The 18667-nt window shown below is 43.5% G+C and overlaps 1 protein-coding gene across 4 annotated transcripts in view; it reads right to left on the bottom strand.

The window, feature by feature from the left end:
- The window catches only part of sec16a (SEC16 homolog A, endoplasmic reticulum export factor), a 79091-nt gene that overhangs the window by 43481 nt on the left and 16943 nt on the right, over nt 1-18667 (bottom strand). For all 4 annotated transcript variants that reach the window (XM_023985876.2, XM_023985877.2, XM_023985878.2 and 1 more), the window contains 2 exons: nt 13365-13501; nt 12980-13068 (listed from right to left, as the gene is read on the bottom strand). In XM_023985876.2, coding sequence (XP_023841644.1) covers nt 12980-13068; nt 13365-13501 — 226 coding nt within the window. The remainder of the gene's footprint in view (nt 1-12979; nt 13069-13364; nt 13502-18667) is intronic.

The following is an 18667-nucleotide window of genomic DNA, read 5'->3' as shown; positions in this document are numbered from 1 at the left end:
TACCCTCTGTAGTCCTGCTGGTGTAGTCTTCTACGTATGGTAGACTTTGACACATCTACACCTGCATCCAGGAGAGTGTTTTTGGTCTGTTGGGCTGTTGTCAGGGGGGTTTTCTTCACCATAGAGAGTATTCTCCGGTCATCCACTACAGTGGTCTTCCTCAGTCTACCGATTCTTTTGACATAATTGAGTTCACCGGTTGTTTTTTTCTTGTTATTGATGAACCAAACTGTTGACTTGGGCATGCCCAGGGTTTTTGCAACGTTCCTGATTGATTGATTTTCATTTCTGAGCCTTATGACGGCCAGCTTCATTTGCATCGACACTGCCGTCTTCCTCATGTTGTCACACCTCAACAACAAACTCCAAAGGCAATAGCAAAGTCTAGAATCAATACTATTCAACAGCTCTCCTGCATTCACTAACGACACAAATGAATACACCTGCCTAACGATACACATCTGTGAAGCCAATTCAACAAATACTTGTAGTACCTTAAAATGGGGGGACCATGTACAAAAAGGTGCTGTCATTTCTAAACGGTTCATCCGATATGTATGAAAATACCCTCAAATTAAAGCTGACAGTCTGCACTTCACCCTCATTGTATCCTTTCAAACTCAGTGCTAGAGTACAGAACCAAAATTACCAAAAAATGGTCACTGTCGAATGAATTATGGTTTTCACTGTATAAGGTCAGCATTTCATAAACTTCACTGTGGAAAAGGCGATATGTTAATATGCTTCAGTTCACCGCCATATGACTGGTTTCACATTTGTCTCCAGTGATAAGGTAAGATAGATCTAAAACAATTATCATTTATCTTTATAATCTCCTTATCCAAATGGCGTACCTAGCTCTTATCAATATCTCTTCTCTATTTGTAAATTGCAGTGCATAGATAATGGTGTTATTTCTATCTGAAAAAGAAAGTAGATGTTGTTCCACTTGGAACCCGATGGGTTGCTCAATTTTATTAATCGTTTCATCACGTGCAATGGTGGTGAAATGAAGTCAGGGTATCTGTAGACACACATCCACCACACTTTCATGTTTCTCATGCTTAAGTTCAAGGTCAGAATACGCGTACCGAGAAAAGTGCAGAAAAAGGGAATTCCGTTGCATTTACGCACATTATTCTGAAAACCTGGTGAAAAAAAGTATTTTAATAATTTGATGTTACACTGTTTTCACAGCAGTGACCCTAACCCAGGAGTGGGAAAACTTTTTGGCTCGAGGACCAAAAAGGAGGGCTGCACAGATTTTCTAGGGACCAATTACCCTCGTAAAACTGACCATTCTACCAATCCTCGACTTCGGTGATGTCATCTATAAAATAGCCTCCAACACTCTACTTAACAAACTGGATGCAGTCTATCACAGTGCCATCCGTTTTGTCACCAAAGCCTCATACACTACCTACCATTGCGACCTGTACGCTCTCGTTGGTTGGTCCTCGCTTCATACTCGTCGCCAAACCCACTGGCTACAGGTTATCTACAAGTCTCTGCTAGGTAAAGCACTGCCTTATCTCAGCTCACTGATCACCATAGCAGCACCCACTCGTAGCACGCGCTCCAGCAGGTATATCTCACTGGTCACCCCCAAAGCCAATTCCTCCTTTGGCCGCCTCTCCTTCCAGTTCTCTCCTGCCAATGACTGGAACGAACTGCAAAAATCTCTGAAGCTGGAGACTCATATCTCCCTCACTAGCTTTAAGCACCAGCTGTCAGAGCAGCTCACAGATCACTGCACCTGTACATAGCCCATCTGTAAACAGCCCATCTATCTACCTACCTCATCCCCATACTATATTTATTTATCTTGCTCCTTTGCACCCCAGTATCTCTACTTGCACATTCATCTTCTGCACATCTACCATTCCAGTGTTTAATTGCTATATTGTAATTACTTCGCCACCATGGCCTATTTATTGCCTTAACTCCCGTATCTTACCTCATTTGCACTCACTGTATATAGACTTTTTGTTTTCTTTTGTTCTACTGTATTATTGACTATGGTTTGTTTATTCCATGTGTAACTCTGTGTTGTTGTATGTGTCAAATTGCTATGCTTTATCTTGGCCAGGTCGCAGTTGCAAATGAGAACTTGTTCTCAACTAGCCTACCTGGTTAAATAACGGTGAAATAAAAAATGAAATAAAAAATAAGTTCATCAAAATCAATTTGTGAGCCAGAAAAAGGGCAGTTATTTCATTATAATTTTTACATACTTTCTAGTGGGTTTTAGACGTTAAAATTAGGGATGCACTTATGTGGAAGTTCTGCACCAATACAGATATCAATTTTTGTATAATTTTATGGTGTTTTTAACCATTCTTGCACAGATAGAAACTGCAACAAAGTTTCTATGTTCATAAGGCTATTTTGAAAATGTCAAAGACTTGAATATAGGAAAGGTGTAACAATGTGCATCACAAAGTGAGTGAAATGCATTAGAAAGGTATTGAAAAGTTCAGGAAAACATCAGGGAAAATCAGGAAATAGACGGAGAAGGGCGACATCTTACAAGTTCCTACCCAACTTTGCTATTTAGAGACTTTTAACGCGTTTACCTTTTTTTTGTACAGAAAGTTCATACTATTATCACGACCGCTAAGCACTTCTGGACATCAGATCGACAATTACTAACCTCGATTTCAACTCTGGCTCATCTGTTCCACTGTTCATACCGGACCTTATTCCTTTGTTCCATGGGCTACCAAAATGCCGCAGGCGTAAACGCGGTAGACCAGGTGGAGTCCTGGTGAAATTGAGGCGAAGAGAAAAACCGAACGGCGCTCTCCTCCGTTCTATTGGCAAATGTCCAGTCACTCGAGAATAAGATGGATGAGCTTCATTCGAGTCTCCTATCATAGAGACTAGAAAAGATTCAATATTATATGTCTTACTGAAACGTGGCTGGATGATGCCACTACACACGTAGTACTCGGTGGATTTTCCATGCAGCAGCAGGATCGCACGGCGGCTTCGGGGAAAACGAAAGGAGTCGCTGCGTGTTTTTTCATAAATAACAACTGGTGTGCTGTGTGAAGGAAATCGCAAGCTTTTCTCACCTGATATAGAATACCTCAATGTAAGCTGCAGAGCCTTTAATCTACCAAGAGAGTTCTCATCTATAATCATCATGGCGGTCTACATTCCTCCACAAGCCAACACCACTTGTTTGTTTATGGGTCCATAAACAAACAAGAAACCGCTCACCCAGAGGCAGCGTTCTTGGTGGGCAGAGACTTCCCTAATTTCTACCAACACAAACTGTAGACCACTTTTATTCTACCCACAAAAACACACATAAGGTCCTCCCTTTGGCGAATCTGACCATGACACCATTCTCCTGCTTCCTGTTTACAAACTAAAATTCAAACAGGAAGTACAAGTGACGCGCTCAATACGGAAGTGGCCAGACAAAGCAGACAAGGCTACAAGACTGTTTTGCTAGTACAGACTGGGATATGTTCCAGGATTCATCAAATAACATTGAGGAGTTTACCACAACAGTCATGGGCTTCATCAATAAGTGCATAGACAACGTCGTCCCCACAGTGACTAAGAACATATCCCAACCAAAAGCCATGGAATAAGGGCAACATCTGAGCTGGGCTAAAGGCTTGAGCTACCACTTACAATGAACGGGACATGGACGCATACAAGAAATGCCGATACTACCTCCAATGAGACATCAATCATGCGAAAGGAAAATATAGGAAGAAGGTGGAATCCTTTTACATCAGCTACGACGCCCGTCGTACATGGCAGGGCTTGCAAACGATAATGAATTACAAAGACAAACCCAGCGACGCAAAACTCCCAAATTGCCTTTTAGTCTCGCTTCGAGGAATATAACTGTGCCTTGTGTGAAAGCCCCTTTTCCCGATGACTGTATGGCCTCGCTCTCCGAAGCTGATGTGAGCAAAACTTTTAAACAGGTTAACAATCCCAAGGCCGCCATAATCATTGGCTCTCGGACCAACAGGCTCCGAGACAGCTTCTACCCCCAAGCCATAAGACTGCTAAAATGGCCAGACTGCTGAAGTCAACTAATGGTACCAGAACTATCTACACTGACTATTTTGCACTGACCCTACGCACTCACTAGACTTTGTATACACACACACACACACACAAATCACTCACACACACATACCGACAACCCAAACAAACATACACTTTTACACTCATCATTTGCAGCTGCTACTCTGTTCTTTATTTTACCCTTATTATCATCATCATCATCTCTCCGGATGCCTAGTGACGTTACCCTGCATTCATGTACATACAGTGCATTCGGAAAGTATTCAGACCCCTTGGCGTTTTTCAACATTTTGTTACGTTACAGCCTTATTCTAAAATGGTTATAGTCACAGCTGTATATTCCCCCTCAAGCCGATACCACGACAGCCCTCAAAGAACTTCACTGGACTTTATGCAAACTGGAAACAACATATCCTGAGGCGACATTTATTGTAGCTGGGTATTTTAACAATGCAAATTTGAGTAAAACGCTACCAAAGTTCTACCAACACTTTGACTGTAGCACTCGCTCTGAGAAAACAGACCACTGCTACTCAGATTTTCAAAATGCCTATAAGGTCCTCCCCCGCCCTCCATTCGGCAAATTTGATCACGACTCCATTTTGCTCCTCCCTTCCTATAGGCAGAAACTCAAACAGGAAGTACCCATGCTAAGGACTATTCAATGATCCGGGTAGCCTCTAAGAATAACATTGACGAATACACGTAAACGGTGACTGAGTTTATCAGGAAGTGTATAGGAGACGTTGTACCCACTGACTATTAAAAGCTAACCAAACCAGAAACCATGGATAAATGGCAGCATTCGCGCAAAACTGAAAACATGAACCACCACATTTAACCATGGTAAGGTGACTGGGAATATGGCCGGATACAAACAGTGTAGATGCTCCCTCCATAAGGCAATCAAACCGGCAAAACGTCAGTACAGAGAAAAAGTGGAGTCACAATTCAACGGCTCAGAAACGAGACGTATGTGGCAGGTTCTACAGACAATAACGGACTACAAAGGGAAACCAGCCACGTCGCGGACACCGACGTCTTTCTTCCGGACAAGCTAAACACCTTCTTCACCCTATTTGAGGATAACAGTGCCACCGACACGGCCCGCTACCAAGGACTGCGGGCTTTCCTTCTCCGTGGTTGACGTAAGACAATTAAACGTGTTAACCCTTGCAAGGCTGCGAGACAAGACGGTATCCCGAGCCGCATCCTCAGAACATGTGCAGACCAGCTGGCTGCAGTGTTTATGGACATATTCAATCTCTCCCTATCCCAGTCTGCTGTCCACCATTGTTTGTATACCCAAGAAAGCAAAAGTATCTGAAATAAATGACTATCGCCCCGTAGCACTCACTTCTGTCATCATGAAGTGCTTTGAGAGGCTAGTTAAGGATCATATCACCTCTACCTTACCTGACCCACTTCAATTTGCTTACAGCCCCAATAGATCCACAGACGATGCCATCGCACTGCACACGGCCCTATCCCATCTGGATAAATCAAATCAAACTTTATTTGCCACATGCGCCAAATACAACAAGTGTTGACCTTACCGCGAAATGCTTACTTACAAGCCATTAACCAACAGTGCAGTAAATAGTTTAGTGGCCAATGTATTAATTGTTTAGCAGTCTTATGGCTTGGGGCTAAAAGCTGTTAAGGAGCCTGTTGGTCCTAGACTTGGCGCTACGGTACTGGTTGCCGTGCGGTAGCAGAGAAAACAGTTTATGACTTGGGTGCCCGGAGTCTGACAATTTTATGGGCTTTCCTCTGACACGATCTATAATGTAGGTCCTAGATGGCAGGAAGCTTAGCCCCAGCGATGTATGGGCCGTATGCACTACCCTCTGTAGTGCCTTGTGGTTGGAGGCCGAGCAGTTGCCATACCAGGCAGTGATGCAACCTGTCAGGATGCTCTCGATCGTGCAGCTGTATAACTTTTTGAGGACCTGAGGACCATTGCCAAATCTTTTCAATCTCCTGAGGGGGAATAGGTTTTGTCGTGCCCTCTTCACGACTTGTCTTGGTGTGTTTGGACCATAATAGTTTGTTGGTGATGTGGACACCAAGGAACTTAAAACTCTCGAACCGCTCAACTACAGGCCCGTCAATGTTAATGGGGGCCTGTTCGGCCCGCTTTCTCTTGTAGCCCACGACCAGCTCCTTTGTCTTGCTCACACCGAGGGAGCGGTTGTAGTCCTGGCACCACACTGCCAGTTCTCTGACCTCCTCCCTATATGCTGTCTCATCATTGTCTGTGATAAGGCCTACCACTGTTGTGTTGTCAGCAAACTTAATGGTGTTGGAGTAAGTAAGCATTTCACAGTAACGTCTATAACTGTTGTATTCGGCGCACGTGACAAATAAACTTTGATTTGAGTCGTGCTTGGCCACGCAGTCATGGGTGAACAGGGAGTACAGGAGGAGACTAAGTACACACCCGAGGGGCCCCAGTGTTGAGGATCAGCGTGGCAGACGTGTTGTTGCCTACCCTTACTACCTGGGGGCGGCCCGTCAAGAAGTCCAGGATCTAGTTGCAGAGGGAGGTGTTAAGTCCCAGTGTCCTTAGCTTAGTGATGAGCTTCATGGGCACTATGATGTTGAACACTGAGCTGTAGTCAACGAACAGCATTCTCACATAGGTGTTCCTTTTGTCTAGGTGGGAAAGGGCAGTGTTGAGTGCGACTGAGATTGCGTCATCTGTGGATCTGTTGCGGCGGTGTGCGAGTTGGATTGGCCCTAGTGTATCCTGGAGGATGCTGTTGATGTGAGCCATGACCAGCCTTTCAAAGCACTTCATGGCTACCGATGTGAGTGCTACGGGGCAGTAAGAGAGGAGGTGAGGGCCCTGGGAATGTGGTACCAGGAAAATAATCTCTCACTCAATGTCGACAAAACAAAAGGATCGTGGACTTCAGGAAACAGGAGAAGAAGCACGCCCCTATCCACATCCGCAGTGAAGCAGGTGGAAAGACTCAAGTTACTCCGCATACACATCACTGGCGATCTGAAATGGTCCACCCACACAGACAGCATGGTGAAGGAGCAACAGTGCCTCTTCAACCTCAGGAGGTTGAACCTTAGGAGGTTGAAGAAATTTGGCTTGGCACATAAAACCCTCAAACTTTTACAGATGCACAATTGAGAGCAACCTGTCGGGCTGTATCACCGACTGGTACGGCAACTGCACCGCCCGCAACCGCAAACCTCTCCAGAGGGTGGTGCGGTCTCGCCAACGCATCATCGGGGGCAAACTACCTGCCCTCCAGGACACCTACAGCACCCGATGTCACAGGAAGGTCAAAAAGATCATCAAGGGCAAAACCACCCAAGCCACTGCCTGTTCACCCCGCTATCATCCAGGGGTCAGTACAGGTGCATCAAAGCTGGGACCAAGAGACTGAAAAACATCTATCTCAAGGCCATCAGACTTAAAAAGCCATCACTAGGCGGCTTCAACCCAGTTACGTAACCCTGCACCTTAGAGCCTGCTGCCACATATACATAGACTTGAAATCACTGGCCACTTCAATAATGGAACACTAGAAGGGTAGGTAACAACACATCCGCGACGCTTATCCTCAACATAGGGGCCCCTCAGGGGTGCGTGCTCAGACCCCTCCTGTACTCCCTGTTCACTCATGACTGCACGGCCAGGCACAGCTCCAACACCAGTGGTAGGCCTGATCACCGACAACAGTGAGACAACCTATAGGGAGGAGGTCAGAGACCTGACTGTGTGGTGCCAGGACAACAACCTCTCCCTCAACATGATCAAGAACAAAGGAGATGATCCTGGACTAAAGGAAAAGGAGGACCGAGCATACCCCCATTCTCATCGACAGGCTGTAGTGCAGCAGGTTGAGAGCTTCAAGTTCATTGGCGTCCACATCACCAACAAACAAACATGGTCAAAGCACACCAAGACAGTCGTGAAAGATGGCATGACAAAACCTATTCCCCCTCAGGAGACTGAAAAGACTAATCATGGGTCCTCAGATCCTCAAAAGGTTCTACAGCTGCACCATCGAGTGCATCCTGACAGGTTGCATCACTGCCTGGTATGGCAACTGCTTGGCCTCCGACCGCAAGGCACTACAGAGTAGAGGTCGACCGATTAATCGGAATGGCCGATTAATGAGGGCCGATTTAAAGTTTTCATAACAATCGGTAATCCGCATTTTTGGTCGCCGATTATGGCCGATTACATTGCAATCCACGAGGAAACGGCGTGGCAGGCTGACCACCTGTTACGCGAGTGCAGCAAGGAGCTAAGGTAAGTTGCTAGCTAGCACTAAACTTCTTATTTTTATTTTTTATATTTTTTTTTTATCGATCAAAACAATCACTAGTTAACTACACATCGTTGATGACATTACTAGTTTAACTAGCTTATCCTGCGTTGCATATAATCAATGCGAATCACAGCCTACTTCGCCAAACGGGTGATGATTTAACAAAGCGCATTTCGCGTCAGCAGTTCGGGCCGCCTGGCTCGTTGCGAACTGTGTGAAGACCATTTCTTCCTAACAAAGACCGTAATTAATTTGCCAGAATTTTACATAATTATGACATGACATTGAAGGTTGTGCAATGTAACCGCAAAATTTAGACTTAGGGTTGCCATTCGTTTGATAAAATACGGAACGGTTCCGTATTTCACTGAATAAACGTTTTGTTTTCTAAATGATAGTTTCCGGATTCGACCATATTAATGACCTAAGGCTTGTATTTGAGTGTTTATTATATTATAATTAAGTCTATTATTTGATATAGCAGTCTGACTGAGCGGTGACAGGCAGCAGCAGGCTCGTAAGCATTCATTCAAACAGCACTTTCCTGCATTTGCCAGCAGCTCTTCGCTGTGCTTCAAGCATTGCGCTGTTTATGACTTCAAGCCCATCAACTCCCGAGATTAGGCTGGCAATACTATATAGTGCCTATAAGAACATCCAATAGTCAACGATATATGAAATACAAATGGCATAGAGAGAAATAGTCCTATAATAACTACAACCTTAAAAAAAGTTCCCGCTCAGCCCAGTCAAAACTGTTCGCTGCTCTGGCACCCCAATGGTGGAACAAACTCCCTCACGACGCCAGGTCAGCGGAGTCAATCACCACCTTCCGGAGACACCTGAAACCCCACCTCTTTAAGGAATACCTAGGATAGGATAAAGTAATCCTTCTAACCCCCCCCTTAAAAGAGTTAGATGCACTATTGTAAAGTGGTTGTTCCACTGGATATCATAAGGTGAATGCACCAATTTGTAAGTCGCTCTGGATAAGAGCGTCTGCTAAATGACTTAAATGTAAATGTAACCTAAAACTTCTTTCCTGGGAACATTGAAGACTCATGTTAAAAGGAACCACCAGCTTTCATATGTTCTCATGTTCTGAGCAAGGAACTTAAACGTTAGCTTTTTTACTTTCTCCAACACTGTGTTTTGCATTATTTAAACCAAATTGAACAGGTTTCATTATTTATTTGAGACTAAATAGATTTTTTAAATGTATTATATTAAGTTTTTTTTAAAAGTGTTAATTCAGTATTGTTGTAATTGTCATTATTACACATATATGTTTAGCAGACGTGGCGAAATGCTTGTGTTTCTCATATATATATATATATATATTATTTTTTTAAACGTCCGGTTAATTGGTATCGGCTTTATTTGATCCTCCAATAAAATCGGTATTAGTATTGAAAGAAAATCATAAAATCGGTCGACCTCTACTACAGAGGGTAGTGCGTACGGCCCCAGTACATCACCGGGGCCAAGCTTCCTTCCATCCAGGACCTCTATACCAGGCGGTGTCAGAGGAAGACCCTAAAAATGTACTTAAATAATGTTCACATATTTTTGCTTTACTTATCTCACATGTATATATTGTATACTATTCTACTGTATTTAGTCTATGCCACTCCGACATTGCTCATCCTAATATTTATATATTCCTTAATTCCATTCTTTTAGTTTTAGGTTGTGTGTATTGTTGTGAATTGTTGGAGCTAGAAACACAAGCATTTCGCCACATCCACAATAACATCTGCTAAACATGTACAGTGGGGCAAAAAAGTATTTAGTCAGCCACCAATTGTGCAAGTTCTCCCACTTAAAAAGATGAGAGAGGCCTGTAATTTTCATCATAGGTACACCTCAACTATGACAGACAAAATGAGAAAAGAAAATCCAGAAAATCACATTGTAGGATTTTTTATGAATTTGCAAATTATGGTGGAAAATAAGTATTTGGTCAATAACAAAAGTTTATCTCAATACTTTGTTATATACCCTTTGTTGGCAATGACAGAGGTCAAACGTTTTCTGTAAGTCTTCACAAGGTTTTCACACACTGTTGCTGGTWTTTTGGKCCAMTCCTCCATGCAGATCTCCTCTAGAGCAGTGATGTTTTGGGGCTGTTGCTGGGCAACACGGACTTTCAACTCCCTCCAAAGATATTCTATGGGGTTGAGATCTGGAGACTGGCTAGGCCACTCCAGGACCTTGAAATGCTTTTTAAGAAGCCACTCCTTCGTTGCCCGGGCGGTGTGTTTGGGATCATTGTCATGCTGAAAGACCCAGCCACGTTTCATCTTCAATGCCCTTGCTGATGGTAGGCTTTGTTACTTTGGTCCCAGCTCTCTGCAGGTCATTCACTAGGTCCCCCCGTGTGGTTCTGGGATTTTTGCTCACCGTTCTTGTGATCATTTTGACCCCACGGGGTGAGATCTTGCGTGGAGCCCCAGATCGAGGGAGATTATCAGTGATCTTGTATGTCTTCCATTTCCTAATAATTGCTCCCACAGTTGATTTCTTCAAACCAAGCTGCTTACCTATTGCAGATTCAGTCTTCCCAGCCTGGTGCTGGACTACAATTTTGTTTCTGGTGTCCTTTGACAGCTCTTTGGTCTTGGCCATAGTGGAGTTTGGAGTGTGACTGTTTGAGGTTGTGGACAGGTGTCTTTTATACTGATAACAAGTTCAAACAGGTGCCATTAATACAGGTAACGAGTGGAGGACAGAGGAGCCTCTTAAAGAAGAAGTTACAGGTCTGTGAGAGCCAGAAATCTTACTTGTTTGTAGGTGACCAAATACTTATTTTCCACCATAATTTGCAAATAAATTCATTAAAAATCCAACAATGTGCTTTTCTGGATTTTTTTCCCTCATTTTGTCTGTCATAGTTGAAGTGTACCTATGATGAAAATTCCAGGCCTCTCATCTTTTTAAGTGGGAGAACTTGCACAATTGGTGGCTGACTAAATACTTTTTTGCCCCATTGTATGTGACAAATAAAATTTGATTTGGACCAAGACCTGATGGACAATCTGACAGAGCTCCAGAGTTCATCAGAGGAGATGGGAGAACCTTCAAGAAGGACAAACATCTCTGCAGCACTCCACCAATCAGGCCTTTATGGTAGAGTGGTCAGACGGAAGCCACTCAGAAAAAGGCACATGACAGCCTGCTTGGAGTTTGCCAAAAGGCACCTGAAGGACTCTCAGGGCATGAGAAACAAGATTCTCTGGTCTAATGAAACCAAGACTGAACTCCTTGGCCTGAATGCCAAGCGTCACGTCTGGAGGAAACCTGGCACCATCTCTACGGTGAAGCATGGTGGTAGAAGCATTATGCTGTGGGGATATTTTTCAGCTGCAGACTAGTCAGGATCGAGGGAAAGATGAACAGAGCAAAGTACAGAGAGATCCTTGATGAAAACCTGCTCTAAAGCGCTCAGGACCTCAGACTGGGGCGAAGGTTCACCTTCCAACAGGACAACAACCCTAAGCACACAGCCAGGACAACGCAGGAATGGTTTCGGGAGTCTCTGAATGTCCTTGAGTGGCCCAGACAGAACCCGAACTTCAAACATCTCTGGAGACCTGAAAACAGCTGTGCAGCGACGCTTCCCCTCCAACCTGACAGAGCTTGAGTAGAATGGGAGAAACTCCCCCAATACAGGTGTGCCAAGCTTGTAGCGTCATACCCAAGAAGACTCTCGAGGCTCTAATCGCTGCAAAAGGTGCTTCAACAAAGTACTAAGTAAAGGGTTTGAATACATATGTAAATGTAATATTTCAGGGCCTCCCAAGTGGCGCGGTGATCTAAGGCACTGCATCGCAGTGCTAGCTGTGCCACTAGAGATTCTGGCTCGAGTCCAGGCTCTGTCGCAGCCGGCCACGACCGGGAGACCCATGGGGCGGCACACAGTTGGCCCAGCTTCGTCCGGGTTAGGGGAGGGTTTGGCCGGGCAGCGATGTTCTTGTCCCATCGCGCACTAGTGACTCCTGTGGAGGGCCGGGCGCAATGCACGCTGACACGGTCGCCATGTGTACGGTGTTTCCTCCGACACATTGGTGCGGCTGGCTTCCGGGTTAAGCGGACATTGTGTCAAGTAGCAGTGCGGCTCGGCTGGCTTGTGTTTCGGAGGAGGTTGTAACTACCAACTGGATACCACGAAATTGGGGGGGGAAAAGAGGGATTTTTTTTTTTTTTTTTAAGTTCATTAAAGCTTTTTATTTTATACATTTGCAAAAAACAACCTGTTTTTGCTTCATCATAATGGGGTATTGTGTGTGGATTGATGAGGGGGAAAAAAAACTATTTAATACATTTTAGAATAAGGCTGTAACGTAACAAAATGTGGAAAAAGTCAAGAGGTTAGAATACTTTCCGAATGCACTGTAGGTCCATGCCCCGACGAATTGAGGCTGTTCTGAGGGCAGCAGGGTGGAGTGGAACTCAATATTCGGAAGGTGTTTTTAAGGTTTTGTACACTCAGTGCAAGTTAGGAATAACCCAATGTGCATTACTTTGTATAGTAATAATTGTAGGTTTTGTAAGTTTTACCTAACATTCTACCATAGTTATCACAATGTAACTAAGTCATTGGTGGTTGGTACTGTGGCTCTTACCTCCGTACTGGTTTTTGTAATACTCTGCATAGTAGTCATCATAAGCACTTCGGTTAGCTCTCTGATAGTCTTCGGGGGGGAAACCTTGCCTGGGATAAGCAGAACACAGGGAGGATTGAGTGTCCACAAGCTCACGGAGGGATGGTCAAAAAGGTTAGGCCCTAAAGCAAACGTTAGGCCCTAAAGCAACTACACACACAAACACATCAGACAAAGGCTTTTCCAGTCCCAAACTGTCAATGGAGGTGTGTGGGATTTTTGACCATCCAACCCACCCACGTAAACAGTACAGCTGTAACACACACACAATGCACACACTTACTTCTCCATAGTTTGCACTGGTAATAGGGTACTGTTACTGGTACTAGTGTAACTCTCCACTGACCTGGAGGAGGGTCTGTCTGAGTACTGGCTGGTTCTGGAGCTGGGTCTCTCTGGCGGGGGCTCTCTGTATGGGGGGTAGGCCGGGTTGGCTCCTTCATATCTGCCGTAGCGAGGGTCCGCTATCATGTATGGGTCATCCTGAGGGACAAAAAAACATGGTCAAATTGGAATGTGAAAGGACATGCACAAGGGAGCATGGCTGTCTTGTTTTTAGCAAGCACCTGTGTGAGAAATACAGGATCTGGGTACGCTGATGTGACAGTGCCCAGCCCTAACTATCTCAAATTCATTTGAATGTACAATACCAATCACAAGTTTAGACACACCTACTCATTCCATTTTTAAAAAACTATTTTCTACATTGTAGAATAATAGTGAAGACATCAAAACTATAAAAAAACACATATGGAATCATGTAGTAACAAAAAAAAGTGTTAAACAAATCAAAATATATTTTATATTTGAGATTCTTCCAAGTAGCCACCCTTTGCCTTGATGACAGCGTCACACACGCCTGGCATTTTCTCAACCAGCTTCATGAGGTAGTCACCTGGAATGCATTTCTTAACAGGTGTGCCTTGTTAAAAGTTCATTTGTGGAATTTCTTTCCTTCTTAATGCATTTGAGCAAATCAGTTGGTTTGTGACAAGTTAGGGTTGGTATACAAGGTAGGGGTGGTATTCAAGGTAGGGGTGGTACTGTGTACAGAAGATCGCCCTATTTGGTAAAAGACCAAGTCCATATTATGGCAAGAAAAAGCTCAAATAAGCAAAGAGAAACTACAGTCAATCATTAATCATTAAGACACGAAGGTCAGTCAACACGGAAAATGAATAACTTTGAAAGTTTCTTCAAGTGCAGTCGCAAAAACCATCAAGTGACACAGTGGTTCCTCCTTTAAAAGTTGTGTCATACTGTGGCACACCTTGCGGGCTGCTGCAGCATTCTTTGGCACATTATCTATTTGACAGCCATTTTTTCTGTTAATGCAAGTTATTGCTAGTTTGACCACCAGATGACATCTCTGAGAAGCATTTGATAGTCTTCCATATTGGCATTAACAGAGAATTTAAAACCTTTTTTGTAATAACATAGTATATGGGATTGATTAAGAAATGTATATAACGGAAGGAAGGAGTAGGCTGTCCTTGTAAATAAGAATTTGTTCTTAACTGATTTACCTAGTTAAATAAAGGTTACACTAAGAGCATAACATTTCTGCACCCTAATTTTCTAAATCTTGTCTAACCAATACCCAACCAGAGATTAAGTGAAAATAAAAATTATCATTGATTTATCAAGACCAGTCCCCATGCTTGCCTCAGAGCAGTGCGAAACGGTGCTAAAATAAAAGCTTTTGCTCCTAACTTCAATATGCTCTATAAATAAATAAGACCTATACCATTTTGAACAGCACTACTCAACACTAGTGAGACTCCTTTCGCCTATGGTAGGCCTACAGTATATCGAAAACAATTACATTTAGAGGATTGGAGGCCTCTAAATAAATATCTAAGGTGCATTTTCCGTTAGATATTCTCAGATATTCTCACAGATCCTAAGGGGCTTTTATATCATTCTAAATGAATTAATGATAATAAATTGCTTTGTTTTCATTTAACCTAGAGTGAGTGAGAAAAAGGCAATTCTTGAACATGGGGTGAGACATTCTCACAAATTTGTAAATAAAGCCAGTTTGTTATTTAGAATTGTTTATTTATGGAGAAACCTAACTTGATTATTTAGCAGATATCACTTGCTTATATTCATGAAGATGAGCAATCGGCCAAGGCAATCTAATCTGCTGACATCACATCAACATCGCTCTAATTACAGTCAGAAGACAGTTGAAGAAACTTGCGTGGACTTATGGAAAGGCCCGGTAAGAAATGTTTATACATAAATATTTTTTTTTTTAATTATCAGAACATTAACCATATGTGTTCGCTTATTTTGTACTGTTCTGTAGTTTTGACCCAATGATTCGTCTGACAAACAAAGGACTTTGCGTCCTGCAGGCCCAGGCATGGATCAAAGCTGGCGAGACATTCAATGATGTCATCTTCACAGACAAATCAACCATGGCCCTTGAGCAATTTGCTCAAAATTGCTACAGAAAAAAAGGAAGACGGTCAAGCAAGCCGAGTCCCAAGCATCCCCTCAAATTCCATGGGTGGGGGGCAATTTCTCGCCAGGGACCAGGCACATATTTGATTTTTGATGGTAAGTTTGGCTATTTACAAAGCAAAAAGTACAGAAAATATTGTAGCCTACACCCCACAGAATGTTATGTGTTGCACAATAATTCACTCTTGCCTCCTTTTTCAGGTATCATGGCACGAGATCTCTTTGAGGAAGAAATCATCAAGAGATATGCTGGACCCAACATTTCTTTCAAGGTAGGATTATAGCAATATTTTGTTACGTTTAGGCCTATTTACATGTATATTTCTATTATTGTACCTAATTTTGGCTGCTAGGATAAATGTATTTTCTTTCTTCTCCAAATGCAGACAATGACCCAAAACACACTGCTGCCCAGGTTTGCATTGCAAATGAGGACATAAACTGGGTCAAAACACCAGCAGAGTAAGTAGACCTTTATGTAGTAAAATAAAGGTTAAATAAAAGTAAATAACACCTACAACACTTTCGGTAGGCCTACACTATATATATATATTTTTTTAATCCAAAAATCTCTAAATCAAATCTAATTTTATTGGTCACATACACATGGTTAGCAGATGTTAATGCGAGTGTAGCGAAATGCTTGTGCTTCTAGTTCCGACCATGCAGTAGTATCTAGCAATTTCACAACAACTACCTTATACACACAAGTGTAAAGGAATGAATAAGAATATGTACATATAAATATATGGATGAGCGATGGCCGAACGGCATAGGCAAGATGCAGTAGATGGTATAGAGTACAGTTTATATATACCCTACTTGTATGTAAACATTATATAAAGTGGCATTGTTTAAAGTGACTAGTGATACATTTATTACATCCAATTTTTAATTGTTAAAGTGGCTAGAGATTTGAGTCAGTATGTTGGCAGCAGACACTCAATGTTAGTGATGGCTGTTTAACAGTCTGAGATTGAAAAACAGCTTCTGTCTCTCAGTCCCTGCTTTGATGCACCTGTACTGACCTCGCCGTCTGGATGATAGCGGGGTGAACAGGCAGTGGCTCGGGTGGTTGTGGTCCTTGATTATCTTTTTGGCCTTCCTGTGACATCGGGTGGTGTAGGTGTCCTGGAGGGCAGGTAGTTTGCCCCCGGTGATGCGTTGTGCAGACCTCACTACCCTCTGGAGAGCCTTACGGTTGTGTAGTTGCCGTACCAGGTGGTGATACAGCCCGACAGGATGCTCTTGATTGTGCATCTGTAAAAGTTTGTGAGTGTTTTTGGTGACAAGCCAGCGCTGTCTGTGTGGGTGGACCATTTCAGTTTGTCAGTGATGTGTACGCCGAGGAACTTAAAACGTTCCACCCTCTCCGCTACTGTTCCGTCGATGTGGATAGGGGGCTGCTCCCTCTGCTGTTTCCTGAAGTCCACGATCATCTACTTTGATTTGTTGATGTTGAGCGTGAGGCTATTTTCCTGACGCCACACTCCGAGGGCCCTCACCTCCTCCCTGTAGGCAGTCTCGTCGTTGTTGGTAATCAAGCCTACCACTGTTGTGTCGTTTGCAAACTTGATGATTGAGTTGGAGGTGTGCTTGCCCACGCAGTCATGTGTGAACAGGGAGTACAGGAGAGGGCTGAGAAGGCACCCTTGTGGGGCCCCAGTGTTGAGGATCAGCGGGGTGGAGATGTTTCCTACCCTCACCACCTGGGGGTGTCCCGTCAGAAAGTCCAGGACCCAGTTGCACAGGGCGGGGTCGAGACCCAGGGTCTCGAGCTTAATGACGAGTTTGGAGGGTACTATGGTGTTAAATGCTGAGCTGTAGTCGATTAACAGCATTCTTACATAGGTATTCCTCTTGTCCAGATGGGTTAGGGCAGTGTGCAGCGTGATTGCGATTGCGTCGTCTGTGGACCTATTGGGGCGGTAAGCAAATTGGAGTGGGTCTAGGGTGTCAGGTAGGGTGGAGGTGAGATCATCCTTGAATAGTCTCTCAAAGCACTTCATGATGACAGAAGTGAGTGCTACGGGGTGATAGTCATTTAGTTCAGTTCAGTTACAACTTTGCATTATTGGGAAAAGGAACAATGGTGGCCCTCTTGAAGTATGTGGGAACAGCAGACTGGGATTGATTGAATATGTCCGTAAACACACCAGCCAGCTGGTCTGCGCATGCTCTGAGGACGCGGCTAGGGATGCCTTCTGGGCCGGCAGCCTTGCGAGGGTTAACACATTTAAATGTTTTACTCACGTTGGCTGCGGTGAAGGACAGCCCGCAGGTTTTGGTAGCGGGCCATGTCGGTGGCACTGTATTGTCCTCAAAGCGAGCAAAGAGGTTGTTAAGTTTGTCTTGCTCCCAGACATCGGGGTCCGCGACGGGGCTGGTTTTCTTTTTGTAGTCGGTGATTGTAGACCCTGCCACATAAGTCTTGTGTCCGAGCCGTTGAATTGCAACTTTACTTTGTCTCTATACTGACGCTTAGCTTGTTTGATTGCCTTGCGGAAGGAATAGCTACACGTAGGTCTCCTGTTTTAAACCCGATCGAACTTGTTTGGCATCAACTGAAAACATTCATCCATAACTCTGCCAAGCCGACAGGCAAAGATGAACTGGTCAAGGCCATCAAGATTTTTTGTCTAGAGAAATTGACGATACAACAACGTAACAAATACATTGATCATCTCAGCAAGGTTTTACCTGTGGTTGTGGAGCTGGGTGGAAATGTGACTAAAATCAAGTTAATATAAACATTCGCATTTGAATGTCTTTTCTCGTTATTTTATTAACAAAAGCATAAAGATGTTGATGAATAAATACTGTACTGCTGTTTTGAGTTAGAAATGTAACACTTTAGAGTACATAAGCATCAAATACATTGCAAGTTGAGGAATTTTCACAACAGTAGCCAGGTCATAAATAGTCCATTGTCCTACTAATAGGAAACAATTGCATGATGGGCTACACCTGCTACAGTTGTGATGTCTTCAGTATTATTCTACAATGTAGAAAATACTTGTACTTTTGACTGGTACTTGCTTAATTTGATTAATATTATGGTGTTTCTATTCCATAAAAAATAAAATAAAACTGGGTTTCTGTTAGGATGGAATGGAAAATATGGCGCTGTACAACGTGACGGTCGGCAGTACAGTACTATTTAGCTGAAGAATCCCT

Source organism: Salvelinus sp. IW2-2015, linkage group LG4q.1:29, assembly GCF_002910315.2.
Source record: "Salvelinus sp. IW2-2015 linkage group LG4q.1:29, ASM291031v2, whole genome shotgun sequence".
Taxonomy (NCBI): domain Eukaryota; kingdom Metazoa; phylum Chordata; class Actinopteri; order Salmoniformes; family Salmonidae; genus Salvelinus; species Salvelinus sp. IW2-2015.
Note: the sequence above shows the minus strand (reverse complement) of the source record. Positions and strands in the feature narration are given on the sequence as shown.